The 18,028-nt window shown below is 36.6% G+C and overlaps 1 protein-coding gene across 2 annotated transcripts in view; it reads right to left on the bottom strand.

Annotated features, from left to right (window-relative positions):
* Positions 1–1,489: 1,489 nt before the first annotated feature.
* enpp2 (ectonucleotide pyrophosphatase/phosphodiesterase 2) overlaps positions 1,490–18,028 on the bottom strand; it is a 41,427-nt gene continuing 24,888 nt past the window's right edge. The window contains exons 11-25 of one of the 2 annotated variants that reach the window (XM_056257701.1): positions 17,780–17,852; positions 17,401–17,509; positions 17,180–17,305; positions 16,582–16,613; positions 16,018–16,145; positions 13,911–13,995; positions 13,728–13,815; positions 12,895–13,064; positions 11,671–11,806; positions 10,404–10,543; positions 10,154–10,289; positions 9,730–9,807; positions 5,389–5,521; positions 3,990–4,143; positions 1,490–1,946 (exon numbers count right to left, since the gene is read on the bottom strand). In XM_056257701.1, coding sequence (XP_056113676.1) covers positions 1,776–1,946; positions 3,990–4,143; positions 5,389–5,521; positions 9,730–9,807; positions 10,154–10,289; positions 10,404–10,543; positions 11,671–11,806; positions 12,895–13,064; positions 13,728–13,815; positions 13,911–13,995; positions 16,018–16,145; positions 16,582–16,613; positions 17,180–17,305; positions 17,401–17,509; positions 17,780–17,852 — 1,759 coding nt within the window. In that variant the 3' untranslated portion in view covers positions 1,490–1,775. The remainder of the gene's footprint in view (positions 1,947–3,989; positions 4,144–5,388; positions 5,522–9,729; positions 9,808–10,153; positions 10,290–10,403; positions 10,544–11,670; positions 11,807–12,894; positions 13,065–13,727; positions 13,816–13,910; positions 13,996–16,017; positions 16,146–16,581; positions 16,614–17,179; positions 17,306–17,400; positions 17,510–17,779; positions 17,853–18,028) is intronic. The other variant, XM_056257702.1, reaches the window with a different exon arrangement.

The raw sequence follows: 18,028 nt of genomic DNA, 5'->3' as shown, positions 1-18,028 counted from the left end.
CATTATCACAGATATTGCAAAAGCATAAAACATGCAGAATATAGCAGCTATTCTTTTACAACTGAAGAAATCTCTTATAATACATCTAATAGGGTAATGATAATGATTAGACTAAACAATAAAAAATAAACACTTACAGTCTGAAATGATGCACGTGGTGGAATTCACTAAACAATCCTAAAGAACTGCAAAGCAATCACACAACATCGGCCGCCCATACAATATGAAACTGCTATCTGCTCACAAGCCGAGCACTCTTTGACCAATCTACAGCTTGATGGCCTTATGCTGCGTTCCAGAAAGGTTTTTGAGCACGTAAATCGCGACTTCAAACCACGACTCACGACTTTGTAGCGTTCCAGGCCAGTCACGCCAAACTACCTGAGCGCAAGGAATTGTGGTAGCTGTAAACAAACCATTGTTGTTTTGTATGGTTTCGCGGGCTATGTGACGTCAGAGCTCGTAACTGGGAGTACATCGATCTAGTATGAGTTCACGGATGGGAAGTCACGGGTTTGACTGCAGTTCCAGTGCACTTTCACGGGTATAAGGTTGGAAAAACATGGGTTACAGGTTGCCTGGAATCTACAGCTTGATGGCCTTAATCCTTAATATTCGGGGCATCAAAGTTATTTCACTTTTTTTTTTTTTTTTTTTTTTAGTAACACAATAGTTACTTTCCCAGGTAATTAGTTACTTTTATAATGATGTAACTCAGTTACTTTTTCTGAGAAGTAACTAGTAACTATGACTAATTACTTTTTTAAAGTAACCCCAACACTGGGTTTCGGACACCACTACAAATGGCGGTCCCCTCAAATAACGCCCTATTTGAAGGTATAGGGGGTGATTTCGGATTCAACCATTGTATCTATCACCATCTCCTTCGTCGTGCACTTTCTACAGCCACCAGACATGTTACACAAATTATAACTGAATAGGTGAACACACAAACTCACAGGTGCAAAATTGCTTGAGACTGCCTGGATAAAGATGTCAATCAAACTAAAGCATTATACAAAAACACATTTCATTTGTCCATGCATTGGATTCTTGTACTTGAAAGAGACAAACACTTAACACAAGGCTGTTGTATGTTTATTGATGATCCATAAAATAAAACATTGTGAACAACAAAAGTAACATATACAAGAAATAATCTCTTGTTGGACAATAGCCTGCAAACTGCCATATAACCACCAGTCGGAGCTATTCTCTTTAAAACGAGCATGTTAATGACCTAAAATCTTTAATGGCCTAAAATCAGAAACAAAACATTTTGAAAATGTTAAAATAGAACAATTTGTACAGACATTAAAAAAATGGTTACTTTGAGCACATAAACATCACCAGTCAACACATTTATACAGTATTACAAAATTCATAAAAAAGTTTACTCATGGGTATAATTTACAGTCATAAAGTAGGAGAATGTAAAAACATACACTTAAGGACTAGCAATAAAGAAATTAGGTAACACTTTATTTCACAGTGTCCTTGTTACATGTTACATGTAGTTACTATAGTAATTACTATAAATTGTGCATAATTGCATGTAACTAACCCTAAACCAACCCCTATTCCTAACCCTATACTAAGTACATGTAGCTAATTATTACTACTCAGTACTTAAATGTATAACTATACTGCAACACGGACACCTTAAAATAAAGTGCAACCAAAAATAAATATGATAGATTCTATAAAAATATACACCTTACTTCTGCATCCTGAGAGTTAAGATGTAGGGAATGCTAATGCAGGGATGCAGTGGTTTAGATCTCACTCTCATATGTGTGTAAGTACACTTTTAGAGAGAGAATCTCCTCATAGGTCCTGCTGGTGCGGCGATAAAAATCTAGTCCTGTGAGTAACTCCACGTCCCGTAGGCGCGCTGTGTGTGTCTTCATTAGTTCATCCACCCACTTTGAGTCGTCTTCTGAACTCTGTATGACAAAACGTGTGTTTAATGCTGTTTTTGCCTCTGACTTCAATTATAGACTCCTTAGTTTTTAGTTGAAAATGGTGAGGGGCCATTTACACGACACCATTTTCAACTAAAAACTTTGCCCTTTAATTTACAGGTGAAACTCGAAAAAATTGAATATAGTGCAAAAGTTCATTTATTTCAGTAATTGAAGTTAAAAGGTGAAACTAATATATTATATAGACTCATTACATGCAAAGTGAGATATTTCAACCCTTTATTTGTTATAATTGTGATGATTATGGCTTGTAGCTTATGAAAACCCCAAAGTCAAAATTAGAATATTGTGAAAAGGTTTTCATAGCTGTAATCCATAATCATCACAATTATAACAAATAAAGGCTTGAAATATCTCACTTTGCATGTAATGAGTCTATATAATATATTAGTTTCACCTTTTAAGTTGAATTACTGAAATAAATTAACTTTTGCACAATATTCAAATTTTTCGAGTTTCACCTGTACACGACGGCGTTTTGGTGGACTGAAAAACTTTTGAGAACGGGTTCTAAGTGCACGTTTTTAAAAACGTGCAACAACATTATGTTGTGTAGACTAAAAAAACATGAATTTGTGAAAACGGTGACGTTATGCACGCATGCATATTACGTGTTAGTAGTATATGTCGTTTTTCTTCACATAAAAAAAACTTTTCTTTGCATGCATATAATACAGCGTTTTTTAATTGTTTTTACGGATCCGTGGGAACAGGGATAATTTTGACAACGTCGTTTGTATGCGAAAAACACAAATGAAAAACTTTTCCATTTTTTGTACATCGTTGTCGTGTAAACACCCTGAACATGTACAATTTAAAGTGGCTATATGTAGAATTCAGAAACCCTATTATTACCGACACTGGTGGCCCTTAAGTAAACTGCAAACTACAAACGAGCTGGTTGCTTTTACCAGCACAATTAAATTTACAAGAATGTGATTTAAGGCACCGATATACTCACAGCGAAGTTCTTTTTTGTTCTTTGCTTAGAAGTAAAAAGTTGGAAATACTAGGAATACTTTATTTTGATGGTCCCTTTTGAACTATGACTATAAGTAACTTTGCAACTACATGTCAACTAGCAGTCATTAGAGTATTAGTAGATTGTCTGCTTTCTGCAAACTGTTTATTGTGATGGTCCCCCAACAGACATTCTACTGACTAAGTAACTTTGCAACTACAGTACATGTCAACTTAATCTAACTCTAACCCTATAAGTTTAATAATACTCAACTAAAACTCTTATGACATGTAGGTGCAATGTTACTTACAGTCAACAGAATGTGTTATTAAAGGGACCATCAAAATAAAGTGAAACCAAAATACGTTTGCAGCGAACAACATTTAGATGGTTATGTAAATATTTGGATTTTTTTATTATCAAGTTTTTGTCAAAATTAATTTCACCTTTTTTCAGTATCACATCTGTGACTTGCTGTTGTGTACTACGGGCAATACTTTAAAGTAATAAGAAACACATTTAGCAAGTATAATTATAATGGAAGCAATGTAAACAGACAGCTTGTATTTTTAAGCACTTACATGTACTCAATAAAAATGTTGAGCTATAAAGCTGCCTAAATCATTGTTGTGAAGGGACTACTTTTCTAGGTGGAAAAATCTTCTGGTTATACATGACTAATATCAGGAGCGCAATTACACATACTGTATGTTGAGGGGTATGCACATTCCCACTGGAATTTTTAAAAGTATGATTTTGGTGCTCATGTCCATTGTCCATGTAACTTTGCACGGGTAAGTTTGGTAAGTGATTGTATTAGCAGAAATTCTTCTGACAGCAGAATAGTTGCATAATTACTATCTTACATAACAGTGAGACTGCCTGCTAAGCTTCAATTTACCAATGTAAGTAATGTTACTGTAAATGTCTGGTAATAAACAGCATGAAGAGACGAGGAGAGGAGAGGAGAGGAGAGGAGAGGAGAGGAGAGGAGAGGAGAGGAGAGGAGAGGAGAGGAGAGGAGAGGAGAGGAGAGGACTTACATTACAGGTCTCATCATTATCTGATCGGTGTGGAAGGATGAAAGAGAATGCACTTAGAGGGCCAGCACAGGAGTCAGGAGTCTGTGTGTAATCCAGACAACTTGTAACAACAATGTAGTAATGAGTTGGGATTTGCACAGAGCCACTGACATATCTGTAAACAAAGAAAGAGTTACATACTCAGACTGAAGGATTATATAAAATTAAAGTATGTACATATTAGGGCTTGTAAAATGCTAGTTTTGTGTCAACTAGTCATGGATCAAATAACTTCAGTTGCATTATAAATCTGGTAATGGAGATATGCATACTTTCATTTGTTACCCCACATCATCTCAGATGCACAGACATTCTTTCCACTCACATACTGTCTGTCAACACAGTATTGCTTTTGCCAGAAAGAGCAAAAACCGCTGATGCAGCTGCTGCATGTGGAGTTATTTACACAAGATAAACTCTGACCCACAGACCAGTCAACAACTGGTCATTTTTTTGGGATAACTAGTAAGATCATAATGTGATACAGAGATACAGTATGTCTACACACCTCTGTTTAAATAGCTGTTTTTTTATGATGGAAAAAATGAAACAAAGATAAATCATATAATAACTATATCTATCGCCTTGGCAATGTTTTTTTTTGTAGCCCTCAGCTGAGCGTATCACTTTGGATTTCAGTGGTACTGCATAGGTTTTTACATCAAAGGTGCAAAAGTTCTGATATGATTTATCTTTGTTTAATTTTTTATATAACAAAAATCAGCTGTTTTAACGGGTGTGTAGACTTTTTATATCCACTGCATGTGCACTTAAATTTGTCTTAAAGGGTTCTTATCTGTCTGTCTTATCTTGGTTTAATGTTTCCTTGTTGGTTTTGTGCTTGAGCACATGGCTCTGTCTCTGTTTGTGTTGGCCATGTGCTCGCCATGTGCTCCTCTCCTCCAGCCTCCATGTTTCCTGTTACCACGCCCCCTTGTTTAAGCCCTCTTCATTCTTCTGAGTGTGCTCACCTGTTCCTCATGATCTCTGCTCCTTATTTATTGTGCTCTCTCTCACAAATTTTTTGCCAGGTTGTTGTAATTGAGTGTGTTGTGCTACCTGTGTTACTTATTGCCTCATTTGCTTTTCCATTGTTCCAGTTGTGGATTTCGTTGTATGTTGTTCCTGTCTACGTTTCCTGTTGTGTGGGTCAAGTCAAAGTCAAGTCAAGTTGGTCTTTGTGCTTCCTTGTCTTCTGTTGGATTATGTTCACCTCCTCTCTTGTCCTGCCTGCTGTGTGTCTCAATAAACTGTTTAAAACTCATTCTGTGCTTGAGTCCTCTCTCACTGTTTCGTGACAAAATTAATTAATGTACTGTATATGATAAGTGATGAGTATAAGACTGTGAAGACAACTTACTGTTTTATTGTCTCTGCTGAATCTCTAAGACCATTGTAGTCATAGTCGAAGATGGGCCCAACGACCACATTCACTCCATTTCTCTCACTAGCATAACGTTTCACAAGTGATTTCTGGAAATAACCCCACACACCTGAAACAGCCAAAAAAAGATATAAGAGAGAGAGAGAGAGAGAGAGAGAGAGAGAGAGAGAGAGAGAGAGAGAGAGAGAGAGAGAGAGAGAGAGAGAGAGAGAGAGAGAGAGAATAGTTAAAAGTTAGGACGAGAAATGCATCTTTAAAGGCCAGAACAGAGATTAAAGTTTAGCATAATGATTTTGAGTGAAAGATTTTTATTTAAATACGTATTTCAGAATTTCTTAGGACTGTTAATTCTAGAAGTTTCCTGGAAATCTGAAAAAGAGCATCTTGTGCTTCAAAAAAGAAGAAAATCTGACTTCTTGTACATGAGTACGATACAATACAATGGCCTACGATAATACTTCAGTGTCAGACAAAGTGTGACATTTTTCTTGCATCATAGTATCTATGTTCAGAATTATTCAAACCATGACACAAATTTATACACTCAGTCCTCATGTTACACCTTACAGTCACATGGTGTCACAAGATGTAACCCTAAAAAGGACAGAATGCTCAAGCATATCTGGCTTTCCTCATCATAGGAACGTCTTTACCCATTACAGTTTGGTACAGGCATTACCCTGCAGCAGATCTTGTTTATAATCTTCATTTTTACAAGCTCTTCACAAGTTCTCAGCTGGTAAAAATACCATCCTATGTACGAACATTACAATGAATGTATCCTCCTTCACCATATGTGCGGCAAAGGAGAAGGACCCCTTCAGCCCCTGCACCCACCATGGGCCCAGTGATGAAGCCCACCACGGAACTAGAGCCCTAGCCTGAGCCTGCCACGGACCCCACACTAGAGCGCACTCCAACAATGGAGCCAGAGCCAGCCACCGGATCTGGCCACAATATCTGTCCCAAGACCGGATCTTTCTGCCAGGTCAGCCCAAGAATCATCGCCTACTGCTCAGACCATTCCCGAGCCAGAAGCAGAGGTTCCAGGCTCATGACTTCACCTCATCCTGTCAGCCTGTTGGCTCCGTCTTGGCCCTGCGTTCCTTCAGCTCTACCGTGATCCATCATCCCTGTGGCTCCACCGGGCTCATTCGATCCTCCGGCTCCACCTTGTTCCCTTGTTGTTCTGGTTATATTGCGGACTTCAGGGCCTCCGGCTGCTCCTCAGCCCTTTACACCATTGGCTCCACCGGGTTACTCCTTCCCTCCGTCCCCACCTTTGTCCTCACTCCCTCTGGCGTCACCTGAGTCTGCCAAGCCCCCGGCTCCACCTCGGCCCCGCAAGCCGGCAGCTCCGCCTTGGACTTTCAGGCCTTCAGTGTCGCCCTGGACAGTCATCCTCTTGGTCTCTGGTCTCGATCACCACCTCTTCTGGCTCTGTCAGTCAGGCTGTCCCCAGGCTAAGCCGCTTTAAGGCACGCCTCCAAGGTTAGCAAAGTAATTGGAAAGGAGACCAGGGGCCATTTTTATAGATAGATGTTAATGGAGAAGAGGTTTCACTACACTGAATAAACTGCTTTTATGGGAAAATTTGCCCCTAAATATTTGTTTTGGATTTCCTAGAAATTACAATGACATTTTTTTTTTTTTTTATAAAAGAAATCATGGACAATTTTGCATCAAGGCTGTAATGTGATTGGTTATCAAGGCACACGTGATACAAGTGGGCCATTACATTTTCTCCTCTGGTAGAGCCACAGGCTGGTATCTCCCAATCATAAGACCATTTCTGCCCCAGGTTTGGCCCGGATCATCAGCAAAACTCCACCCTAGCTCCTCCCTCAGTCAGCTCCACCATAGGATCTTCCTCTGCCTGCTCCACAGGTGTCCTGTCCATCATCAGCTCGCCAGCTTTCGGGAGGGGGTGTTATGTCATGGTTATGTTCCGTTTCATGTTTTTTCCTGTTCCTTCGCTCTATTTAGTTTTGGCTTCCTTGGTTTCTGATTATGTCCCTATTTGTTTATATTGTTACCCATTATGTTATCCCGTGTCTTGTCTAGTTCCCTTGTTTGTTATTTGTATTTAGTTTGCAGTATTAGTCGGTTGGTTATTGTCATTGTTTTGAGTCGTTGTGTTCTATAATTAATATTACTCCTGCAATCACCTGGGTGTTCCTGGTTAAATTAGAAATAAAGTTTTTGTTTTGGATGCTCCATTGTCTTTGACAATTACTACAACCACTCGCATGATAAATACATTAATTTATACCAACAAAACAATTTGAATGAGTTAAATACTTCAGAAATAGCTCTTTAAGTTTAGTACAGAGTAGTAAGAGAGGATTTTTTAAAACATGTTTTGAAAAAAGACAGAGAGCACATTCTGCTGTAAGCTATGGAATGGGTTGTGTCCCTCTGTGGGTGGCAGCTCAGTTAACTGCCTGAGCCCAGCACAGCTAATCTAAAGCAGACACAGCATTCATCACTGCACTCTCCTTTCACCTCTGCTGCCAAACCCTCTAAATACACATTTACAGATTCCAGAAAGGCAAATTACATGTGGGGAGTCTGTTTGTAAACCTGAACTAGTATAAAGGAAATTTTATTTACATCTAAATAATGTTTTCTGTGAATATTTGAGTAAGCATTTTGTTTGGGTGTCTTTGTGGGGACTCATTTCCTATGAGGGGATGCAACGTGTGTGTACAGTTCCTTCTTCTGAAACAGAGGTGGCTCTTAGGTGGCTTGTTTTCGATGTGCTACTACAGGCCACACACACATATGCCTCTAATTCACAGACAGATGTACAAATTAATTCACGCACGCACACACAAGAACACTTAATTTCATTTTCACCTTTTTTTTGTAGGGTTTCCTGGGGGCCATAATGGTTGCAAACAAGCAGAGCCAATGATAATCAGGTACGGGGCATCTACGAACAACACAGGGACAGCAAACCAATATGTTCGGATAACGTCTGAACTGGCATTTCACAATAATTGCCCTGAGTGGAGAAAATTCTCTCCCTTCTACCACATGCTCTCTGCAGTGCCTCCACTTAGCAGCAACTATTGCAGCCATCCAAGTGCAAAATGGGTTAAGACGTGTTTTTTGGGCTGTTAAATAATGCAGCAAATACCAGTAAATTGACTACATACCTTAGTAAATCATGTTGCATGATTTATTTAAATACTCTCCTCCTATAAAGTTTGAATCTGAAAGGGGAAAATCCTACAAATGCATATACAATAAGGTCAGCCTTAAAAATTACTGTGTCCGTGCCTTTTCATCCCAAAATATTTCACTTCAAGTCTTTTGTAAACCCTGACAGTAGTTTTTAATGCCAAAGGAGGGTTTGCGCTGGCACAAACTGTTAGTAAATCTGGCACCAAGTGCTTTTAAAATTTTTTTTTAACTAATTAATTTTTTTAATTCAGTAAATGACAGCACCTGTTTTATTATTATTATTTAATTTCATTTGTGGGTGTAGTGGGTGAATTTAATTGTATTAACATTACCTCTGAGGGGCCTCCATGGTTTATCGGCCCATGGGCCTACCAGTCAATTCATACCTCCTACCTAACAATACAGGACTTATCTTTAAAGCTAGGTATGCAATCTGCCCAACTGTTAAAGTCTTGATGAAGTGGAAGTAGCAACAGATCTTTTGTTCCGTATTGTGACATCCATCCGAGTGAAACAGATTATCGGAAAAGAAAAAATATAGGACGGCGACTTGCTTCTATCTATCAGTTGTTGTTGATTAGATTTTGAGATTTGGATGTGGCACTCAAAAAAGGGGGGAGATGAATGCAAGCTTGCAGGGGCAGGGTTTAAGCACAATAAAAGATGTTCAGATGAGGAGTTTGTTCGTTTAATCCCATCAATCATGTTACAAAGGTATATAAGCAGTAACTTAACCTACCTCCCTCTGACAGTGTTTCTCCACCTTTAGGCTTATATTTGTTACTTTAGGTATTTTTCAACAGATGTTGGGTAATCTGAGAGCTCAGTCTCAATTCAAGATCAAATTTTTAGATATAGACACATCAAATCTGTTTCCCCCTTGCTCTTTAATTATATGATCAAGTGTCATTTTCACTAGAAGGCACTTTGATTAATTACAAGGTCAAAATTTTAAAAATGAAAAGAAACATATGCACAGATAAATTGTTCACAAAAGACCTATAACATGCACTCACAAAAAAAAAGATTTTAAGACTTTAAGACCTTTAAATTATTGTAGAAAAAAATGCGGTTATAATCTTGGCTGACTCAATGAGGAATCAATGCAAGCATTAAAAGAACACTTACGTTTGAATGCTGGATACATTGGTACAGTATTGGTAATGAGAACAGCATCATATCTCGGTTCCAGGGTGGAGGAAAGCTCTGTCAATTATAAGATCATACATTTTTTTTAACACACATCGAATAATAAAGTCAAAATTCTTGCAGTTTTATACCAATTTGTGTGAAAGCACAAAACTAAAAACACTAAAAACTGTGTACTAAAAAATATGCTCTGACCCAATTCTATCAATTGAGATATAAATTTTAATTTTATCCTTTGACACAGTTTTGGGTCCTATAAACTTGATTTTCAGGACAGAAGACCAATTAAGATTAAGCCCAATGCTGTACTAATCCTGTCTTGCTGGTTTCTGGAATTGGCTTATATTTAGTACATGACATTACTGAGGCTAGGGTGTACACTATAGAGAGAAGGAAGCCTCACGAGGTGGATAGAGGAAGCTGTAGGAGATCTGTTTGTCTGCGCGGTAGCTTGAGCAGGACTGACTGTAGGTTGGAAGAACTCTAATATCAGGCCGAACACAGCTACTCAGATCCTCAGTCAGAGGGGTGAAATCTACCTGCAACAGAAAAGCCACAAATTCAAGTTAAGACTCTAATACAACAGTCAACAGTTTACCTATTTTATTTTTTTGTGAATTGACAACAAACTAACATCATTTTGTCAATTGTACCTGCTTAGATACAGTATAAGATGTCCAGAGAGGCATAGACAAAGCTTCACTGTAGCCGCTAATGTATTCACTATGATGAAGGATGCAGTATTTGGTGCGGAACATGACCGCTGGACGACCATAAGGAAGATTCTTGTTGTCTAAAAATGAAAAACAAAATCAAAAGTAGGAGTAATCTCTTAATATGAAAAAAGAAAACCAGAATAACAAAATAGTACACCATCAATTAGTACATCAATTAAAAGTCCACAAAACCAAACATTTTCAAAAAGCGATAATTTCTGTTCAGAAAACTTGGATCAAAGCGCTTGATTCATATGGATTACAATGTCTTTATGTACATTTTGAAGTTTGAAAGTATTGGTTGTATGGACTTTCAGTGGATGGGCCAAAATTATGTTAGATTATTACAAATATATTTGGGCTGTATAATCCCTTTAAACCAGGCAAGGGTTAGTTCACCCAAAAATAAAAACACTGTCAATTAATTTCCAGCATGTTATTGTCACGTGTATGTTCTGTTTTGGTTTAATTCTAGTTTAATCCTGTTTCCTTTGTTCTCATTTTCCTGCCACTAGCCATTTCTGTGAAAACAGGTTTACAAATGCGTCTCATTACAAATCTAGTGAAATGCTGTAATCATCTGCCCATAAAAATGTTGGAAATTATGCGAATGTGAAAATAAATCGTAACTGGTGCCCGTTGCGTTCCCAAATGCATGCTAAACTCACAGCACATGCAGTTCACTGCATTCATCCACTGTGAACCGAGCTGTTCTGAGATGCGTAAAACACAAAGTTAAAGAACTTGGTAACACTTTAGAATACGGTTACTTCGTTAATGAATAACTACACAAGAACCAATGAGTTCTTTATTAACAATCTAGTAATTATTATTAACTAACAAGAAACTCTGATTAAAGAACTAGTAAGTAATAGCGCACAGATGAAAGTGGTAGTTCACTATTAACTAATCAATATACTATTTTTTAATGCTTCCCAGAGAACTACTGAAAAGTTTATTAACAATCTAGTAACTACTATTAACTAAAAAGAAACACTGATTAACGAATTAGTAAGTAATAGCGCAGTAAATGAGAATGACTAAATACTGACAGAGTTGTATAATTGGGTCAGCTATTCCCTTTTGATAGGCAAATAATATTAAGATAACACTCAATATGAACCATAGCAGCTAACTGTTAGCTGTGCATCAAAAAGCTGTTCAGCATCACTAAAGCATTCCAGAGAGAAGGGAAGGGAGTTACCATCAATAACTTGTCTCAGTCGTTGATTGAGCTCTTCCACTTTGTTCTGTAACAGACAGAGCCACAGTGACTCCAGGTTATAGCCTCTTACAAGGGTCACTTTCAATGCCCTCTGCCCCCTATTTTTTGAACGCAACTGCAAAAGATTAAAGGTGAAAATCTCCAGCAAGAGATCTACATCTGAGCAGAAGGCAAAAGCACTTTCAGAGGCAAGAGGATGAATCACTTTGATCCAATACAAGGAAATGTCAAAATAATCTAGGCCAGGGGTTTTCAAACCGTTCCTGGAGCCTCTCCAGCACTACAGATTTTTGGATGTCTCCCTTCTGTAACCCAAGTGAATTAAGTCATCGGCTGAATAGCAGAGTACTCCATGACCTGAGTTTGGTGTGTTCAATAAGAGAAACATCCAAAATGTGCAGTGCTGGGGAGGCTTCAAGAAACTTTGAAAACCCCTGACCTAGGCAGTTCAAGAGAAAAGCATTGGCAGCCAACTATCGTTTCTGAGCAGGACTCAAGGAAAAAACTTACAGACATTAAAGCATGCAACAATGATAACTGATAAAAGCATGGGAACATGCACATTACAAGATTTAATGAGGGTTTCTGCAAATAAAAATAAACTGTGATAGCAACAGTAAAGACTGCTTTAGAATCTGGTCATCTACCTCATTAAATTGCAATCATAAAATGTAGCACAATAATCCGGAACTGTACGTTTTAAAATAGAAACAAACAGAAGGAACTAAATCTACTAAACTATAATTACTAAAATAGAAACAATCAGAAATAACTAAATCTTCTAAACTATAATTTCTCAGGAATTGTGAGTAATGCTTGCAATTGGGTGGTTGAAAGCACATTGCTGAGTTGTTGCTTACTAGCCGAAAAAAAATAAACAAAAAAACATTGCCAAGTGTTTATGATATTCTGGTCCCAAAATATGATATGGGTTCCTACTTCATTGAAAGTGCATGATACGTTTTTTGCTTGTTTTATTATCTGCCAGATAAAAAAAAAGTCAAATTGCTTAGAAAAGTAATAGCACAATAGGGACAAATTATGTACCAAAGTTCGATATCATGGTAATTATAATCAACAGTAATAGCGATGCTTGCCTCAGCAAACACCAATAATAACCTAGGTTTTAAGGGTTTAGAATCAACATTTCTTAACAGACGATTAAGAAGATTAATAAAGATCTGAAAGTACTCTATTGCTGACCTTGTCTTCACAGGTGCAGCCCAGATCATCATTAACAGCTGTGACTAGTCCTGCAGGGTTTGGCTTAGACACTTCTTCAGGCATGCTGGGTGTGTATAGAGGGGTCCTTAGGAGCTGGTTAAGGCTACCATGGGTACCATTGTTAGGGGCTGGTTTCAAGCCAAGGAGATCTGGGAAGATCATGGAGGCAAAAGATCTGATGTGTTAATGTGCTTGTAAAGCATTAAACAATCAAGTGTTCTTAGAGTTGCCAAGTATGCAGTTTTTATGGTATTGAGCAACTTTTACATGTTTGCTGTGGGTATTTTTTTATTTATTTATTTAAATGTATTATTCTTTTTTAATTGTTTAAATTATATTTTTAATTTTCTAAATAGAAATTAATTTATGAAGGAATTCAATGAATTTCAATTAAATTTATATGACATAATCTACTTTTAATCCATTCTTAGATCCTAACTGATCTCTGATGCCAGACAGAAGAGGTCACTCGCAGACTTTACTTTAATGCCACTAATGCATTATTACATTGATTAATATAGAAAAATAGTGCAAGATCTTGGGGAAATGTTTAACTTTTCAAAGTTTTTATGCTGCTTATATCGGGAAATGCTATTCAAAAGTTTTGTATTTGCTTTGTGATTGGATATATTTTGAGCTTGCCTAATTTTGGTTGGACATTTACCTGTCCTTGTCATGCAGACCTGGCAACCTTGATCATTATGCAAATGTTATGAATAGAGATCAGTGCTTTTGTATTGAAACTCAAAATTATTGTGGTAGTCAGGAGGATCAAGCCTAGAGAATAAAAAATGAAAGGCACTTTTCCTCACCACACATGACATTGTAAAGCTCAATATTCTCAAATGGTGGAATTTTTGTCTTGAATTTAAAAGCTGGTCCATATCCAAGGAAAATGGTCTGGAAAAAAAAGCCCAACATAAGTAACTAATGTACCACAACTTTAACATAACACTTTCAGCTTAGCCATTAAAGAAGTAATTCAAAAAACAAACCTGCATGCTGTTGATCTTATTGTCATATCCGTGATCACCAGCAAACCCACATTTCCCATGATTCCTTTTTGTTTCATAGAACTTTCTGTATCAAACAAAACACAACATAGTAGGTCATTGCAGATTCTATCTAAAAAAAAAAAACATTAGGAGGAGATTATGCAGCAATCGTTAAAAGTCAACATTCCTAACCTGTATGATTCGACTATAGAAAAAAAAGTATGACAGGACTTAATTTTATCAGTCACAATAAAGTAATTTAATTTTTTATACAAAAAAATTAAATCGTGTCCTACATTTTGGTTCTTGTTAAATGGATCACTCTCACTCACACACAAATCACAATTATGATTTCATGATATCCATAAGAATAAAGGTGTAAATCTTCACTGGCTTGCTTTAATAACGTTTCAAAGGTTAACAATTCGGTTACAAAACGATTCTCAATGCATCACGATGGGATACAAGGAGTTAGTATTGTCAGTATCCCTGACCAATACCAGTGAAATACAATGATTCTTCAAACTAATTTTGATACCAATGATGAAAAGAAATGCTAGTGAATACATCTAAACAACTGTTTAACTACTTTAAGTATTACAATTTTTATTTTAACATTTTTTGATTACTAACTTTGTGTAATCATGAGTAGGCACATTTTTTAAATAATTACAAATGAATAATAATGTAAAACACGTGTATTCAGGAAAGTAATTTTCTGCTAAATAAATATAGTTTCACAAAAAACTATAGTTAGAAAAAAGAAACACAAGTCAATCACGTGGTAATGTTGCAGATGTCATGCTTAAAGACTGAACATAAAAGTCCAGTGTTTAAATTCCCTAGCATAAATCAGTATTTAGAAGTCACTGAACATGCTGAGTGAAGCTGTGTCCCAGAGCCAAATGGCTCGAATGAAGCACACTTAACCTCAGTCATCACTGTGCTGTAAACTGTCCAGTGTCCATTTTAAATCAGTGGAATGCAGTCACTACATTAAATCCAGAGATTCCAGCAATACGTCTTAGTACCAAAAGCATTCAGCATCTTCAAATAACAAGAGACCTGCTCATAAATATTCTATTTCATTTCATAAAACCTGAGTAGTTGATTTAACTGTCTGCTTCATGCAAGGACCTACAGGCCAGGTGAGACTACTTTAACTATGAAGTAGTTCACTTCATGAGTCTGGTGCCACCGATTAGACAGGACTATATCTCTACCAGTATGCCTGAAAGCTTTCTTTCATTAGGTATCTAGTGTCAGCCAAAGCAAACAAAGGAGGGTGTCCCAACCCGGCTGTGAGGAACCGTCTCTGGACCTGCCTCTCTTTTTCTGCATCCTCATCTATGGTGGATGTGTTGCAAACCAATGGCTAATTTCAGTGACCTCATTGATTTTCTTTTTTGGAGATTACAGCTTTCCATTTCAGTTGGAAATGAGCATACTAGGGAATACAGTGTGGTTTTAAGCATCTGAAGAAAAGGTAAACACTAAAAAGGTACTTCAACTGAGCAGCATAATACACTGCAAAAAAAAAAAAAAATCCTTTATCGGTATTTTTGTCTTGTTTTCCAGTTGTGAAATATCTGTATCGACATGACAGTCAAAATTGAAAGATATTAATACTTGTTTTCAGAGCATATATCTTGAATTAAGCCTATTTTATAGTATAAATCTAAGAACATTTAGAGAGGTTAATGTTTAAAATAAGCCAAAATGCTAACACTTTACAATAAAGTAACACTTTACAATAAGGCTCAATTGGTTAATGCATTAGGCATCATGAACTAACAATGAACAATAGTATTTATCGATCCAGGTTATTTCTACATAAGCTTTTACCATTTCAAGTTGTGTAAATTGATATTATTGAATTTGTTATGAACTAACATGAATAAAAATGAACATTAGTATATTTATAAATTTTTATCAAACATAATTTTGCCCCTCGAGTAAATGTATCTAGTTTTATAGATGATTGGATATTTTTATTGGAAAATAAGACAAAGTACTCCTTAAGATTTTTTATTTTTTTTGTAGGTTTGAGCATCTTTTAAGAAACATTCACAAACTTATTTTAACAAAGAAGGCTTAGATTATTTACCGTGCTATGTGCCATTTCCTCTCAACCATCAAGTGAATCTCCTCAATTCTGTGGTTGTTGGCATAGTGCAAACGTTTGGGAAGGTGCTGCTTCAAGTATGGTTTGAAGTGCTGGTCTGGCTTTTTACACTGTAGGAGAACCAAGTTTCATGTTTGGTGAAGTAGAACAGTGCATTTTGTACTGAAACATTCAAAATACATTTTTAATTAAACCACTAAAATAATCAATATACAGTGGTCCCAAAAAGTATTTAGAGACTACTGGAGACTAAAGTCACACAAATAATGCTGGATTTACTCAGAACTAACTTCACTTTTCAGAGCCATTTTTACAAAGAGTTTTAGCCCTAAGTAAGTTCCCCTCAAGGTCACAGAGATGTGGTAGGAAAATAACCACAGGATAGATCATTACATTAACTATGGACAAGTCTTACTATTTTTGACTACCACAAAAAAAGTGTCACATTTTGGGCCCACTTTAAAGCTTAGTAAAATATTAATATGATGTAAAGTTACAGTAGGCCTAAGTATATCATTATTAAGAATTTTAAAGAATGTCACTCACTGTAAGGTTTGCTACAACTGCTTTTGCATCGTCTAGAGAAAAAAGAGAACAATTTAATTGTTTTGATGCCAGATGCTTTTAAAACAATATAATTCCTAGAAATAGTGCATTATAGTCTATTCTAGTTTCCTCACTAAGTTACATGCTCTCAACCCAATTTTCTCTTGTAATGTGATTTCATTAACACCAACCAATAGCCCACACAGCCTAGGTGACATCAGCCAAAAAGAGAAAGTCATTTATGCACAGTAAGCTATTACACAAATTAGGGAAACACATTTTAAGGCCTAATGTGCTGATAAATTGTGAGAAAGAATTAGGGAAAAAACATTGAAGTCAATTTTGGTTACATGTTGACTTAAAATAAAAACAACACAAATTTAAAAATTTAACAAAGTGTGTAAAAAAGGAAAACAATATTTTTCACTCTTAGACTGTTCTCTCTTTTGATCTGATTGTACCTAATATGTTCGGACACTAAGGATATATATTAAAAAAAAAAAATATATATATATATATATATATATATATATTGTGATTTCTAATGCAACTAGACCAGGACAGGCTTAAATTCTCCTTCTGCTTTTTAATAACTAACATTTAGAGTTGTTTGGATTTCGGGCTCTAATCCTTCCCAGAGAGCCAGGAATTAGGATGATGTCATCTGTGTTGGACATGTAAGAGCTTAGGAACTCTGTGCGGTCACAATGAGCTTCCTCCATGCCTGAAGAAGAAAAGACTTATAATTTTATAATCGATTTGCAAAAAAAAGGGCATCATCCCTAGAAACCCTAGAACCAGGACTTCTAAATGTAGTACCATGGTCTCCAACCAAGATGATATTGACACAACGGTGCAGTTTCATCTGTTTCAGGCCATTCATCAGCTGTCCAATCACCTTATCAATCTCCCTCAGTGCACTGTCAAGCTGTAGAATGAAACAACATTTGTAAGGTGAAACATCAATAGACTTCAAATTTACTTGAGGCAAGTTTGAATTGACACACTATGGTTAGTGAATGTAAGCAGTGTTTACAGTGAGTCTGTATTTGGGCTGAGAAGTTTGTTTTCATTACTGCTACATTTGCAACATGACCATATATGTTTAGATGAGTAATGTGTGGGACTGAAGCCGTGTGAGAGACAAGAACAGCCAACTGATCTCATGAACTATATGATTCCTGTACAGTCTGCTTACCTCGGTACTGTGGGGTCCTAGTTTGTGGCCATAGGAATCCAGCTGTTCAGAATGCATTGCATAAACATATGGCCTGCAAAAACACAGACGCATGTTACCTTTAACCAAAAAACCTCCCTCAAAAATACAAAAAAACAAAAAGTATCTACTACTAGTAAATAGTACTATCTACTGTATAAGGCCACAGTTACTATAAGGCAAAGTCTAACATTAAAGTAACTACAAACTAATGTCTTTGTTAAGATAACC

Source organism: Rhinichthys klamathensis, unplaced genomic scaffold (genome assembly GCF_029890125.1).
Source record: "Rhinichthys klamathensis goyatoka isolate OS25496 unplaced genomic scaffold, OSU_Roscu_1.1 h1tg000006l_1, whole genome shotgun sequence".
NCBI classification, from domain to species: Eukaryota; Metazoa; Chordata; class Actinopteri; order Cypriniformes; family Leuciscidae; genus Rhinichthys; species Rhinichthys klamathensis.
Note: the sequence above shows the minus strand (reverse complement) of the source record. Positions and strands in the feature narration are given on the sequence as shown.